At 37.0% G+C, this 15751-nt stretch overlaps 1 protein-coding gene across 1 annotated transcript in view; it reads left to right on the top strand.

Annotated features, from left to right (window-relative positions):
* Positions 1 to 15751, top strand: part of PLOD2 (procollagen-lysine,2-oxoglutarate 5-dioxygenase 2) — a 67587-nt gene that overhangs the window by 32888 nt on the left and 18948 nt on the right. The window contains exons 5-10 of the mRNA XM_027650457.1: positions 5233 to 5396; positions 6557 to 6669; positions 8632 to 8695; positions 9480 to 9577; positions 11341 to 11442; positions 15200 to 15325. Coding sequence (XP_027506258.1) covers positions 5233 to 5396; positions 6557 to 6669; positions 8632 to 8695; positions 9480 to 9577; positions 11341 to 11442; positions 15200 to 15325 — 667 coding nt within the window. The remainder of the gene's footprint in view (positions 1 to 5232; positions 5397 to 6556; positions 6670 to 8631; positions 8696 to 9479; positions 9578 to 11340; positions 11443 to 15199; positions 15326 to 15751) is intronic.

Here is a 15751-nt window from a genome sequence, read left to right on the forward strand (position 1 = left end):
GGAGAGACAGTACTGCTGTCTGCAGGTGCCAGATTATAGCTCATAGCACAGCTATGCTTGAACATCCTCCCTGGAGGCCAGATAGGTTTCTCCTTGTCACAGAAAACATGGAGCTCAAACATGTTCAAATCACAGTTTTTCCATTACTTCCCTCTGCTTTTTTCTTCTCCTCCTCCTCTTATTTTGCTTCCATGACAGCAGCATGATCACAGTAGCTAAGAATACAACTTAGAGCAACTACCAAGCTCTTCCACACTAAAGTTAACCAGAGCAGGGTCACAGCTTTAATCTCTGCAAGGAAGGCATGAGACCAAGCCTTGAATCAGGGACAAGAAGCTCTGATTGCAGACAGCCAGCCTTGGAGAGGCTCAGCTTGGAGAGTGCAAACTTGCAGAGATGCATGCATGGATTCACACTGCTGCTACCAAGTCATTGGAATGTCTGCTCCGGAATTGTCTTTCAGCTTTTAACTTGTTCTATTTATTTATTTATTGAAATTTGACAGCAGAAGAATTTTAGGGACACTTTTTTGAGGTAGAGTTTTGATAGGATTTGTACAGCAAACATCATCACAAGACAGGAAGTGATTGGACAGTAGCATTTTATGGAAAGTTAATTTGTTGTTTTGCTGAAGTTATCACTTCAGGAAAGTTGGAATAGCCTATTAAACTGGTAGCAAATTCAAAGATGTTACTCAGTTTTTTGTTCTAATTTTACCCCTTGTGATGAGTTGAAGATAGACCTAGAAAGCCAAAAATCTAAATCATCTTCAGCAATTTATAAAAAAGCATTATAAGGGACACTTATGCTGAAGATTTTCTTTGTATGCCTAGTTGACTATAAAGGTAACATAGTTTGGAGGTAGACATTCAAGTTTGAATGTTTTTTGTTATTGACTTGATCAATTTTGCATTTGCTAAGTGGAAAAAGGATCATTCTAAAAGTAAATATATTACATGTTAGTTCATAATGTTATCCTACTAACCATACAATAGCTGAAACTTTAAGAGATTAATTTGGAAGATTTTACTTTTTACTAAAGCTCAGATGAATCAAACGTTTCCAAATGTTTTCAACTTATATTGAATTTCTTTGTTTTCAAATTTATTATCCTGATTCATCACTATTTTCTTCCTATATAGTAAAATATGCAAATTTGTTATCAGATTGCTATCAGGGTATAGCTCAAATTCCCCTCCAACATAATTTATTCTCTTGAGGGGTAGGCTGTCTGCTGGCGTGGAGGAGGGAGTACAGAGGACCATGTGTGTCAAAGTGCAGAGGCAATAATCTTTCTTGCCATGAAAAATCACAGGATTTAAGGCCTCCCGAGTTCTCAAGGTCCATAATCCCAAGTACATATTTATTTAAAATTGGTGGAACTGTTTCCAGATAGGAGAAAAAATAGTTTACTGATTCTAGTGTTATATTTTAATTCTAATGAGCTTTTTCATTTCCAAAAATCCCGGCTTGCAATTTAAGTGTTGATCAATATAACAGTAAGTTTGGAAAAGACAAGTGTCATGAACTTCCTTTCTTCTTCAAGTGTTTCTTATTATATTCATTGTGAAGCATTTGGAATATTAATCTTGGGGGTGGGGAAAGGAAATGTCTGGTTTGCTTACTGTAACTAGGCAAAAAATTTCTAGAGAACTGTTTACTTAAACTTAGTTTCTTGGGTTTTTTATTTTTGAGCAGTTTTTTAAATAGCTCAGAATGCTGGAAACAGTTTGAGCTTCTTTTGTGGACAATTCATGTCTAGGTGTAGATAGAAGAATGTCTACAGAGGGAACCTCATTTAAATGAGGCTTTTTTTTCGCTTGAGCTAACTACTGGTTTATTTTGGACCATTTGAGATTGAACTGGCTAATGGCCAGTATAGACTGGATAAATTGGTTGATGCTGTGACTGTTCATCCAGAATTCCCACAGCCATCTCTTTGTATCATGGAAGAGTTTTGAAGCCTCTCAGTTTGTTGTTTGTTTTGTTGTTTTGTGGGGGTTTTTTCCTAACATTTTTTAAATGTTAAATTTTAACAGTTTAAGGGATAAACATATCTCAAAATGTTTAAGGTGTGATCCTGGTGGAGATACTGTGTAAATGACAAAATAGCTGTGTGGCTGCACAATGCAGCTAAGATAGATGAGATAGGGGACCTGAATTGCTAGTCACTAGTGGGCCCTCTCTCACTTATATTTTGAGCTCTTAACCTGCAGCTCCAATAGTAACAAATTCTCATTGTTATAAAAGTTGTGGATGCAAAAATTGCATGGTCAGTTTTAGAGGACCCAAGTCACTGTTGCTCTTTCCCGTGTTGCTGGGTGCACAGCCAGGATGCTTTGCTCCTGCAAAAGAGGAGGAGACATGGGTAGATTCCAGTCCCAAGCAATTGCCATCTGGGAGCTTCAGGAAACGGGATTGGGTTGTGGAAACTTTTTGGGTTCTTTTTTTCCCCTTGCTTTCAGAAGGAATCAGAAGGAATTATGAAGAATAAATTAGAGTATCTGAGCTTTTCCTGCTTGCCAAGGAAACCTGCGTTTTCCTGGATATATCCACACTCTTCCCTGTCAAATTTTGAAGTCCTGTTTAAAGCAAGCCATGTGCATCACCCTTAATAACAGCATAAACTGTAAAGGATAGTCCTGGGATCCGTTTTATGGTGGCCTTAGTGGTGTAGACCTGAGGTGAATCCTCCCTTACAGTAGGAGTTGAGTGCTGGATAGGCCAAATGTAATCTGACATAGCAGGTAAACAAGGAAAATGATGCATTTGTAGGTTTTCATTTGACTCCAGGAGTTTCCCTGTTGCCTGGAGAGAAAAGTGGGAGCCTCATAAAGCAGCTGATGAAGACACTGGCAGCAAGGGGCAGAAGGCTGGTGGAGGTCCTGCCCAGGAAGACATGTGGTGGCAGTAAATCACCTCTTGATAAAACAGGGTGCCTTGGACATTAATGGAAAATGTAGGTTCATGCTGGATTAATACTCCTGCATAATATCCATTGCAGTTTAGCAACTCAATACTGTGCTTTGGATTATAAACTGTACTGTATTAAGTAGCATATCCCTTTCACAAACAGAGCCTGTGGCTGGCCCAGCATGTTGCTCAACTTTGGCTTTCTTTTACAGAATGACAGTCCTCGGAAGCAATGTTCCAGGGCTGTTTGGTTCCTTCCTGCAGCTGTAAGTCATAGCAGCAGCAGCACTAACCTGATCAAAGAGGAGAAGCACAGCCTGCCATAAGCTATTAAGTTGAAGCCTCAGACAAATCTCTTTTTGTCTGCCTTCAACTTGTCTCCTGTTTCTTGCATGTTCTACAGGCTCATTCTGGCATTCAATCGGGCTACAGAAATCGAATGGAAAAGAGAGTGAAGTGTATTCCTGTATATTTGGGCAGAAACAGGCATTTTTTGCAAAACTGGGGAAGCTCCAAAATGTACACTATTTCTTTCCAGCATTCTTCTGCCAAAGTTACAGAAAAACATAACAGTGAGAGTTTTCAGAAACCCACTTACTTATATAGACTACATAACACACTTCCTCTCCAGGGTTCATACTTTGCTTTGCGGAGAAAATCTTTTGCATTTGTAAGCCAGCTGTTGTTACTTCTCTTAGGCCAATTTCATGAAATCCTCTTTGAATTAAAGACATCTCGAATAATTTCAGAACTATAATAAAGGAGTACCATAAGTCAGTAATGGTTGATCTGCTGGCACTATTGCTGTGTAATAATACATTGCAATGCAGAAAGTTCTGTGCACTGCAAGCTGAAAGCTGCTGCAGCTAAAAGACTTTGCAAGAAAAACATCTTGGTTAAGGTCAGACCTTGATTTTTGGCAGCTGTACCATTCCTTTGCCCATTATCAGGGCTGATGACTTTCAGTTACTAAGGTACATGTGTGGAATAAGAATATATCTGTATTCAGATGAGGAAACTTTGAGGCTGAGATGCTGCCATTAAATTAAACTATTGTGCTGCTTCAGCCAGAGACTAATCTGTGACGTGATTCCAATTTTACTGTGTCATTCTTCATGCTACGTAAAGTGAACCTTGAACTGGGAGGCACTGGCACAGGTTACCCAGGGAAAATGTGGATGCTCCATCCCTGGCAGTGTTCTAGGCCAGGTTGGAGGGGCCTTTGAACAAAGTGGGCTAGTGTGTGGCATCCCTGCCTGTGGGGGGGGAAATTGGAAATAAATGATCTTTAAGGTCTCTTATGACCCAAACCATTCTATAAATAATGCTTTTATATGTGGATCTCAAGTACAAAAAAGAAACCATATACTGTGAATATTTTAATACTTTATATGTATTTTGTGGTTTTGGTTTGGTTTCTGTGTGTGGTTTTGTTTGTTTGGTTTGGTTGGCTGTGCTCCATGCCTCCCCTCCGAGGCATTGGTTTAGATATGGTTCAACAACAAGAAACCACTAAGCTCGTGATACCACATTCTTACATGACCTTTGCCAACCTCATCCAGATTTCTTTCTGTTTTGGGGTAGTGTTGACCTTTGGCTGTGGGTAACTTCCAAAGATGAGCCCTCCACTTTTTTAGCTCTTTGTCCTCAATAGGAATTGAGACTCAAATGTGATCAACACGTAAAGGCAGGTGAAGTTTTTCATAAATACGTGTTGTGACATTTAGAGCCTTTTAAGGTCTTCAGCACATTAAACAGGCTTAGGGAGAAATCTGTGTATTGTCAGGATGCAACACAGTTTATGTGCAACTAGACTTTACTGAGATCTAAATACATTCTTAATAATACTTTTCTGAAGAGTCAGTGCTATTGTGTTTTGGAACAAGATCATCTAGAGTTTCCCAGTGAAAGTCACCTAAATCATCTTTCAGTCCTACTTTCATCTATTTTGACTTTTTTTGATTGCTGTTCTTAAAAACATAAGCAGTTTTCTAAAGGGAATTTTTTTTCTCAAAATACCTGAAATAGGCAAATCGATTTCAGGCAGACAAAACCTCAAGGAAAAACAATGTCTAAAATGTGGGTGGTTAAAAAGCAGAAGGGGAAATTGTATTGGATAAATAGTGTTGACTGAAATTTTTCTCCTAGAGGGGTATAAAATTTTTTACATGGTGATAAAACATGATTTCACTGAGTCATTTTTCAGAATAAAAGGGCTGTTTGATTTTTAAAATTTAAATAGTCCAGTGATTTTTTGTTTTTAACATAGAAGCATTAAAATTAAACTAATCTAATGGATGTATTTTCTTTACTTTTCAGCTATGATGTTATCTTTGCAGGGGGCCCTGAAGAGCTCCTAAAGAAATTTCAGGAAACTAATCATAAAGTGGTGTTTGCAGCAGATGGACTAATTTGGCCAGATAAAAGGCTAGCTGACAAGTATCCTGTTGTCCGGAGTGGAAAACGATTCCTGAACTCAGGAGGCAAGTGTGATCCTCTTGTGAACCCATTAAACCCTTGGACTTGAACATGACTCATCTCTGTTACCTGTTTTATGCATTTGTATGTGGAACTGTTCCTGAATTCCCCAAGTATAATATTGAGGACTGAGTTTGCTGTCCTATTCTTCCCCTCTCCTTCCCACTTCAATAACTGCTCTTCTGTGCTTAAGCATAGTTTTCATTTGAATTTGCATAGTTTGCTTGGCAGTAACTTCTAAAAAGCAGGTAAATAAAATGACAGCTTAGCAAGCAACTGTGCATTGCAAGGAAACGTTGCACAGGGATGACCCAGTTGCTTCAGAAACAATGTAGTGTTCAAGCCCAGTCAAAGCATCATGTGATATTATTTATAGGTGCAGTTTAGCTGGGTCTGAATTTTCTGACTTGGCTGCCTTGTTTTTGTGGATCTCTGCATCCAGGGGAGATGAGCTGGTAGCTCTGCCCAGCCTGTCAGCATGGCTGACATGGCTCATTCCAAAAGGAGTGGGAGTTACTCCTGTTAAACTCAATGATGGGTTAATTCTGGAATCCTCATTTAAATGCCAGTTTTGGTAATAATTTTGCAGTTGATTAATGCATACACTGACACTGATACTCTATAACTGCTGCAGATCACAGAATGTCACTTCTAAGTACATGGAGTTGGGCAGTGTGGGGGTCTGGGAGTGTCCCTGTTTCTTTACCTCCTCCTTTACCTCACCTATCTGCACTATCTTTTTTTTGTTTTGGCTTAAAATTAATGTATATTGGTTTTGAGTTGAATTCTTTTTATATTTCTGGCAGTATTACATTCAGGCATCTCTGCCAATAAGAAGTGATTGATGAATATTGAACTTTTTCCACAGATGGGCTTCTTGGGAAAAGTGGTAGTCTGATCTCTTTGGTGTTCTCAGGACCATCCTAAACAGATGTTTTAATTTTTCCCTTAAAGTACTATTAGTATAAAAGTAACCATTAATTATGAAGTCTTTGAAACAGAACTGTTACATATCACAGGAAGAAAACTGCATTCTGAGCCAAGTTGTATGAATTTCATACTTTTCCTTTGCTGGCACCAGTCAGAATGAAGTCCCTGACTGGTGGACAGCATTGGCAGGGTAGTGCTTTTTATGGAAATAACTTCTGTGGGTGTGATTTTGCAGGATTTATTGGTTATGCTCCATATATAAATCGTATTGTGCAGCAATGGAATCTGCAGGATAATGATGATGACCAGCTGTTTTACACCAAAATCTATGTTGACCCATTGGCAAGGGTAGGTAGTGAATGGCTTTCTCATTTCTTTCTGCTTGAAATAACATGCTACTCCTCCTAAAACACCAGGAGATAAAAAGAAAAGGAATGCTGTCTCTTCGTTCTGGAGTGCCATATTGACAGTTGTGTTTGCTCTCCTGAGGTTCCTACTGCAGGAATGATGAACAGGTTTCCAAAGGGTCATGGCTTGATATATTATTTCAGGCTGTCTTCAGATCCAGTCAGGTTGAGCTTCACTGTTAGAAATAATAGCTCTGAGGTATATGATCAGACACATTCATCTCAATGAGGGTCCCATGTACTTGGCAGTTTGACGGCCAGAGAATGTGGCATTTTTCCAGGGTGTCACTGAACTACTTGCTGATCCAGTGTTTTATACTTTGGCTTGCTGCCATTTCAGATCCTGCCTTTAGCTTTTTGTGCAAATATGTTCAATAAAGCTGCATCGTAAATTTTTGGTGAAGACCTCTTTGTGCCCTAGCTTAACAAAGTTCTCTGCTGAGTAGCAGCATTAAAGCATGATAGATGTCAGAGGCGTGTCCCTGGTGCTGGAAAAAGGGAGCTAAGGAAAGTTAAAGAGAGCTAAGGACATGCAAAAAGACTTTTAGAAGCTGATAAAACAAACTGAAAATTATTTTTATAATTTGTATGCTTAAGGCAGATGCAAAGTTTTTGAAATATATACATGTTTTTCCTGGCATAACTTAATGGAAAATCATGTCTATTTGGATGCAGGTTCAGAAATAGAATAGAATATCTCTGTTGGAAGGGACCTACAGTGACCATCTAGTCCAACTGGCTGACCAGTACAGGACTGACCAAAAGCTAAATCATGTTGTTAAGGTCATTGTCAAACTGCCTCTTAAACACTTGACAGGCTGGGGGCATTGACAACCTCTCTAGAGAGCCTGATCCAAGGTTTTACCACTCTCTTCATAAAGAAATGCATCCTGATGTCCAGTCTGAAGCTCCTCTGGTGCAGCTTTGAACCATTTCCAGCAGCTCAGCACCTCCCTCTCCCCTTCCCCTCCTCAGGAAGCTGTAGAGAGCAAGGAGGTGGCCCCTCAGCCACCTCCTCCAAACTAGACAAACCTGGAGTCCTCAGCGGCTCTTCATAGGATGTTCCTTCCAACCTGTAATGTTTGAATTGATTTCATGGAAGTGAAGTCAGATGCCAGGTATGCAATTGAAAAGACACGGTGTAGAGACATTAAAGCTGACTCTGCACCAAAGTCAGAAGTAATATAATTAGCTGTCTAAACAGATTGTCTTCCAGACAAGAAATGTGTATCTCTGTGCAAGGCTGTACTGCACCATGATTCAAAACATCTCCATGGTGTTTACTATGCATTGCTACTGCTGCTTTATATGATAATGCCCAATGCTGTAGAATACGTGAGAAAATTTTGGAAGACCAAAACAAAGTGTGCTATCTGTATAAGGGTTTTTAACTGTGTTTTGAAGGTTATCTACTTTGATCAACTTCTTAAAAATGGTGAAACATGGTACTCAAAGTAAGAATTGAGGTAGGATTAATAATACAACATTAGAAACATGTTTTAAAACCACTAGTGTTTTCTATTCTGACATGATACTTAAAATTGACTTTTATATTTTTGAAACTGTTAAACACAATATGTTTTGTTGCTTGGCCAAGACTTGCTAATTTTCTTGAGACACAAATTTTCTTTGGCTTATACTGCTAAATTGCTGTTTCTTTGGAGAGTTATGACCTTTATCCTTTGACTTTAAATATTTGGCATATATAAAACTGATTGTTAGATAGCTGCACAACTCTAGAATTCAAAAAAAGTAACAATATAAAATCAAGAATTGTATTTAAGAGCTGAACATGTAGTGTAGTTTTGCCTGATTACTTGCTGCCACTGTGGTATAATTGCAACATTACTGTAAAAATATTGGCTTTTAGAATGCCTCAACATCTTTGGTACTTTTATTTCAGGAACGCATTAACATTACTTTGGACCACAAATGTACAATTTTCCAGACCCTAAATGGAGCTGTTGGTAAGTGTATGATTTGCACATTGTGTGTTTTATTAACTGTTATTAACACTTTCTTTGCTTAACCATGAATGTAGTTCCCTAAACATATGCTTGTTTCAAAGAAATATTTGAATGGGTAGACCTGGTTAGCAGATTAGTTACAGGTCTTTTCAGTTGAATATTAATTAATTAATTGATTTCTCATGTTGATAAAATATTTGATTTAAAATAGAAAAATAGATTTTTAATAAGTTAGCAGTAAAAACAGAATTAAGAATAATTTTCATAAACTTTCACAAACTTAATTACAGGAGTAAGATAGGTAATTAAAATTGTATTTTAGATGTTCTCAAGCAAATGGCTATACATAATGAAATGCAATGTGGAATAATGTAGAATTTCCTTTACTCAAATGTCATGAATTTAAATAGAAAAATTCATCTGTGCAAACTTCGTTTCTTACATTTAACCTCCAACTATGGAACAACTTTTTATAGTCAGATCACATCTGAACTATGATTTCTCTATAAGTAGCATTTGCACTAAATTAGAATTATTTTTTAAGCAGATTTTATTCCAATACTGAATGCTGCTGATGACAAACTCTGAGGTTTTATGTCACTTTATTTAGCATAAAGAGCTTAGAATTCAAGATCTAATTAAAAATAAATGAACAAAAGCTTCCAAATAAGTAACACTGACAATGATAGCAACAGCAAGGTATATTGTATCAGCAATGACTCAAAGAACTCTGAAATTTTAGCTTTTATTTATGAACTTATTACTGTATGGCTTTGATTTGCAGATGAAGTCCTTTTGAAATTTGAAGAAGGAAAAGTAAGAGCAAGGAATTCAGTGTATGACACACTACCAGTCACCATTCATGGAAATGGTCCAACTAAAGTGAGTGGTAGTTTGTTTTTATTTTCTTGCAAAACCACAATTCTAACATAAGTTAAAAAAAAAAAAAACGAACAGTGGTAGAAGTGTCTGAAGCTGTCATAGCAACCACCACTACACATTTCCATTTAATATTAGGAATTGCAAGGATAAACCCCCTTTTCTAATAGCTCTCTCAATCATGTTATTCTGCTGTCACTGTAACTTGATATCACTGCTGAAACAACTTGTTCTGCTCCCAAATTCATTGTAGCATGGGATATTAGGAGAGAGTAAACTTATGTTAATTTGTTCACTAGCACAAAACAGTTCTTGAAGCTAAAGATGAATGTCTATCTGGTTATTAAATTGTGATCAGAAGAAGAGGTTTTCAGGGGGGAGATGAGCTAACCAAGAGTGACAGTCTGGGATACAAAACAGTAGCACATCCATTCCTACCAGAGACCTGGGTGTGTATATACATATATAAACACACATATCAAATACAGGCAAAAAAAAAATTCTCTATGTGTGTGGGTGGCTTTTGTTGTCTTCAGTGTCACTGATCACTGCCTGTGGTGTGCCCATGGCTCATGAGCTTTGGGTTCATGGTAGAGCACTCTGCCCTGTGAAAGAGCTATTGTGACAGATTCTGTTCATGTGTAAGGATTCATTGGTCCAGAGAACCTTGCGCAGTTTCTCTGAGAGAAGTGACTATGTTTTGGTAATATGGCAGTTGCATTTTTTTGCTCTGTGTCAAAGAAGTGTAAGGGTGTATCATTTATAGGAGCATCTGGTGGCTGAAGAATTGGGCATGGCTACTTTCTGAGTTCTTCTGAATAAGTGTTCCTTACTATAGCTAGCTCCTTGTTTTCAGAAAAATGGCTTTCAGGAGAATCAGGTTTGAAACTCATTAATATCCCAGAGATGGCTGCTGCTTAGGTTTTGCACTGCTTTTCATTTTTGGAATTAGTGAATATAATGATGCCATTATCTGTTCGGCTTATAATTACTCACTAGTAGTGAAATATTTGACCAATTTCTTCCATATTGCTACAGTTATTTTTGCCTCAGTTAAATCCTGAAGTTATCTGTCATCACTGGCTTTGTTGACACATTGCCAAAGAAAAGTTCTGTATTTTACAGTAGGGCACACAGTTTAGGATGGAACTTCTTATACCAATCCATGAGTTATGTTACATTCAACAAAACTCAGTCTCTGCATGTAGTGATGTGGTTTTAAAAACAAAGAGGAAACTCTTACTATGCATCACTTTGTCAATGTGGTTAGATTCTTCTCTTTTAAACTTAGAATTGAATTAAGAGGACAATAGTATACTAGGATTGGGAAAATTTTTAATTAGTTAGTAAAGAAACTAGCATGAAAGTAATTCCGAGAATTTATTCCAAACAAAGTTTTTTATTTAGAAGATACTTCTGTTTCACATTTAATCTCTCCAATTTGCAGGTTAGTAAATAGCGTTGGTTAGAGAAACTTTTTGAAATGGATACCAAATTATCCTCACCTTCTGACATGAAATATTTTTTTTACCTCAAGTGCAATGTTATTTTTATGAAATACTCATTTTCATAGCCTTTATAGTACATATATAATCTGTTTTGTAAATAAAAAGAATAAGAAAAAGTTTTTACCATCTATTTTTGTTTGTTTCTTGTCAGTTGCCTTTAGTTACAAGAGATTAAAGAATAAACCTGAATTGTTTAAAGGTACAGATCACCATTTGCATACATGTTTCATTAATCTGAATTGTTCATTTATTTACCAGATTCACTTGAATTATTTGGGAAACTATATTCCTAATACTTGGACACGGGAAACTGGTTGCAGTGTTTGTGATTTAGACTTGTTAGACCTGTCAACATTAACGGTAAGAAAACTCCTGTCTGGAACAAACCCCTTTTGAATACAGTTGAGAGGTGTATAGTGATTTCTGTGGCAAAGTGTCTTTGTTATGCAATATCATCTTTCTTAGGCACATCAGGACTTTTTTTCTGGTACATGAAACTGTAAAGATGAAATTCTAATTCACTGGAATAATCAGTGGCTTTAGTATAGGCTTCCTCAATATTACTGAAAATGATCTCATCCCCAAAAACCTTCCAGATCTTTACCTCTGTTACTGAGGGTGAATGAATAATTTTTGAATCATGCAACATACAAGTGAATAATTAGAATTTTGGGAGAAGTAGAAAAACTCTTTAGATATTTCAGATTTTTAGCAGCAGACCTACAACATACTAAGTATGCATCAATTCAACAATTTCTATTACAAATAGAGTTTAATAGTTAACTGATATGGTTACAATTCCTATTTTCTGAGATAAACAGTCAAAACTGCTTTACCTTGTAAAGGACAATACAGATATCTGTATTGTATATGTAAATATGTTTCTGTAGAAGAAATATGATGTGATTGAGACTGGATTTCAGTACAGAATTCTTGTAGAAAAAACATACACGTGACCTGTGTGTATATCCAGTATTTGGCAATTTTGGCTCTTTGGCTCCAAGCATGATGTCTTTAGTGTCTTTATGAATATTTCAGCTTGTACTCAGTAAATTTTAGGCAGAGTAAAGACTAAGCTCTACCATGTGGAATTGTGAGGCTTGTACTTAAAAAGAAATTCTGATTTTTCTTAACAGGCTGTTTCCAGCAGCTGTTTTGTTTCTGTTCTGTACTGAAGTTTTGCATGAGAACAGGTCTTAGAAGGTGGTGTTGAGGACAGCATGAAAGACATAGTGGCTTGTTATCTTTGTAGTGAAGGGAAAAAGTGAAAGAATTTCTGGGCAATAAGTAGCTAATGGACTGGGATATAAATTTAAAAAGTCATTACTGGTATTGTAATAACTTTCAGATTTTTAAAATATTTTTTAATTTTATTTTTGTTTTAAGAGACAACATTTGAATGGTGATTTAATAGTGTTGGCACTTGCATCATAAAGTTTACCTGCAGAAAACAAATTGTCTAAGTTTTTTCTAATGGTACTGGTAATTAAAACATGGTTGAGGGAGCAGTTAAATCTTAAAGCCAGTGATGGGGAGTAGCTTGCAATGATTTACTGGACAGTTTCCTATGGTTTATGTACATCTGCTTGGAATGTGTATTCCTTGCATTCTTTGGACTTCATACCTCGCTTACTCTGCCAGTAGAAATAACAATTTCTTGGCCTCAGTGGAAGTGTTTACTTCAGGCATTTTGAAGTACAAGCAGTATTTCATTTTCTGAACGTGCTTTCTGTTCAGGCCTGTCTGGTTGCTACTTGACAAGAAATCCTCAGTGAAAAGAGCAGTACTACTCTTGATAATTTTTCCCATATTGTATTTAACTTTCTGCATTTGTGCACTCATATCTTCTGAGGATTTTGCTAGTTTTTTGGAGTTTTGTTCAAAGGAGCTGAGAGCTTCATGTGCAGAGTCTTCTGCTCAGTCCTTGTGCCCTTCACAGAAACAGGATCTCCTGGGCAGTGATCATGGCTGAGGTGTGGAAACACTCAGTAGCTGCTTTCATCTGGTAATGTCAGCAGCCTGTGCCACCCTCAAATTAGTTATCTCTTCAGGTAAAAGCAAGGTAATGGAAAATAAGTTGAAGAATGCACCTGGGCAAAAATGTAAATTTTTGCCACTTTTCTTAAGTTGTTGGGTTTTTTCTTTGTTTTTGTTTTTTTTTTCTAAAACCTAAACTAAACTGGACAACAAACTTAATTGCCCTAGAACTGCTTCTTAAGTCCTAAAGCTTGCTACTGCTATGAAGACTTCCCAGTGCATCTGGAAAGGATGACCTCACTCATCCTCTCACTTCACTGGTAACTCCTGTGTCAGGAGATCTGGGACTTTGCTCTGTGTAGTTGTACTGAGACACTGTTCTATATTTCTTCCAAAAATTGTCACATGCTTAACTACTGCTTGTGAAAAAGTAAAAATATATGACCTCAGAGAAAACTTAACATCCTGGTGCAGACTGTGTGTTTCCAATGTGTTTTTGCTCAGGCACAACTGGGAAGAACCAAAACCTCTGACTTAATATGCTCAAAATACTTGTTGTAATGTAGATTCAGATTATGCATGACAGCTCTGTGGTAAACCAAGGTCTACACTGATGAACTCTACTTTGAGAAGATGCAGTTTACAGGAATTTTTACTCAGTTTTTTAAACACTATTTTGTTTTGGTCACAGATTTTAGTGCAAAGCCAGGTGGTTCACACTTCAGTGTACTGAAGCAGTGTCAGTAATTCCTCGCTCTCTGTATAACCTTTGCAGGTCAAGCCTGAACCTATTTCCCTTTGTCCTAGAGAATAAGGGAAGAATGACAAAATACAGTTACTGCAGCAGTTCTAGCGTTGGCAGCACATGTGTGTGCTCAGCTTGGTCCGATGGCTTTCCATCAGTGGTACCAGTTCCTGTGCCACCACCCTCAGGTGCCTTTTTCAAGACACATATGTCTTCATCAGTTATTTTGAAGATATTAGGATCTCCCTGTGAGTGCTTATTAGGTTTGCAGATGAAGCTGTGAATAGGAGGTAGTCAGGGTAAACACTGGTGCCTAATGTTTCCGATCTGGTGCCTTTGCCAGGGTGTTTCTGGATTTCCGATGTAGACAGTGACACTAAAATCTCAGCATGTGTTGATGGTTTATCCAGACACTCTTCAAGTGGGTGTTGGAAAGCTAAGGAAAGCTAACTGGCAACCTTTTATACTCATATAAGGTTTCTCTCTGAGCCTTGTAGTGGATTAGGCTTTTGTAATAATTGTCTGGGTTTGAGACGGAAATAATTTTTGTTAAATCAATGTATTTCTTTGTGTAGGAGTTGAGGCCTCTGAAGGTTAAATTTCTTTGTCTTGCATAATGTAATGCTATACTTTAGGAATACACGAAACACAAAGGTGCTGTCAATGTTTGTTTTAGTGGTTATGATCTCTATCAAGCACAGGAATTCCACACCAGGAATTAATACCACTGTTCAAAAGGTGTGAATTCACATTAAAATAAGGTGGATAAAAGTTCAATATCTTTGGATGTGAGGAGAGAATCTCTAATTAGTTTATCAAAGGTCTTCCTAAAATCAGTGGGTGGGGAAGTAATGCAAAGCCCACTTGAAATGATCAGGGAGGAATAATGCATATACGTTTATAGAAGGGTACTGCAATTTTCATCTTAAAGTACAAATGGCTAAAATATTTTGTGGTATTTATTCTTTAACTATTTTTAAAAAACTAGTCTTCCTTATATTTTCTTGTAAACGTAACTTATGTATGTACGTGTGTTATTTTCAAAAAAATGAGTTTGCCATGCCATTCTAGGTATATTTCCTTAAACGCTTCTTTTGGTGTTTTATTATTCTTTTAAAGTAAGAACTTTAAAAACAATAATACGTTATTTTCTGCTTCCAGTTTGTTATTGAATTCAAAGAATTTTCCAGCAATATTAAATCCATTATCTTTGCTTTTTTGTGAAGCCAGTGAAAATAAACAGGGCACATAGCACTTTTGAGCTAGTTGGTTTTGATTGCTTGAAAGCTGTGTGGACTAAATTTACAACAACGTGACATTAGTTGCTCTTTAATATAACTAATCTTAGTAAGGAGGCAAATCTTATTGGTTATGTCAAAATATCATTTTTTTTAGGAATATCCAAGAGTAAAAATTGGTGTTTTCATTGAACAACCAACTCCTTTCCTACCTAAATTTTTAGACAGACTGTTGACTCTGGACTACCCACAGAAGGCACTCAGTATCTTTGTTCATAATAATGTAAGTATGATGTTACTATTGTGCAAAACTTCAATTTTGGAAATTATGTGATGAATCAAAGCATGTGAGGGAGTATATGGATTCTGTATAGGAACACAGTTAAAATGCATAGGAAGAGATAATTTTTCAGTTTAGTATGCTGAACTGTGAAAAATGCACAGATTAAATGAAATTATGGCAGGGCTTCCTGAAGTCTATTTAAAGAAACTGCCTAGATTCTTTTAGTAATGAAAAAGAATGTATTTTGAAGTGTGTGTTTCTGGGGGAGGTACTCTTGACGTAAAACAAGAGAAGAGAGTAAAAATAGAATAGTTCCAGTTGGAAGGCGACTACAACAATCATCTGGGCCAACTGCCTGACCACTTCAGGACTGGCCAAATCTTATTAATAATTGTTATCTACTAATTGACATGGGTTTTTCTTTTC

Source organism: Corapipo altera, unplaced genomic scaffold (genome assembly GCF_003945725.1).
Source record: "Corapipo altera isolate COAL_440 unplaced genomic scaffold, ASM394572v1 54, whole genome shotgun sequence".
NCBI classification, from domain to species: domain Eukaryota; kingdom Metazoa; phylum Chordata; class Aves; order Passeriformes; family Pipridae; genus Corapipo; species Corapipo altera.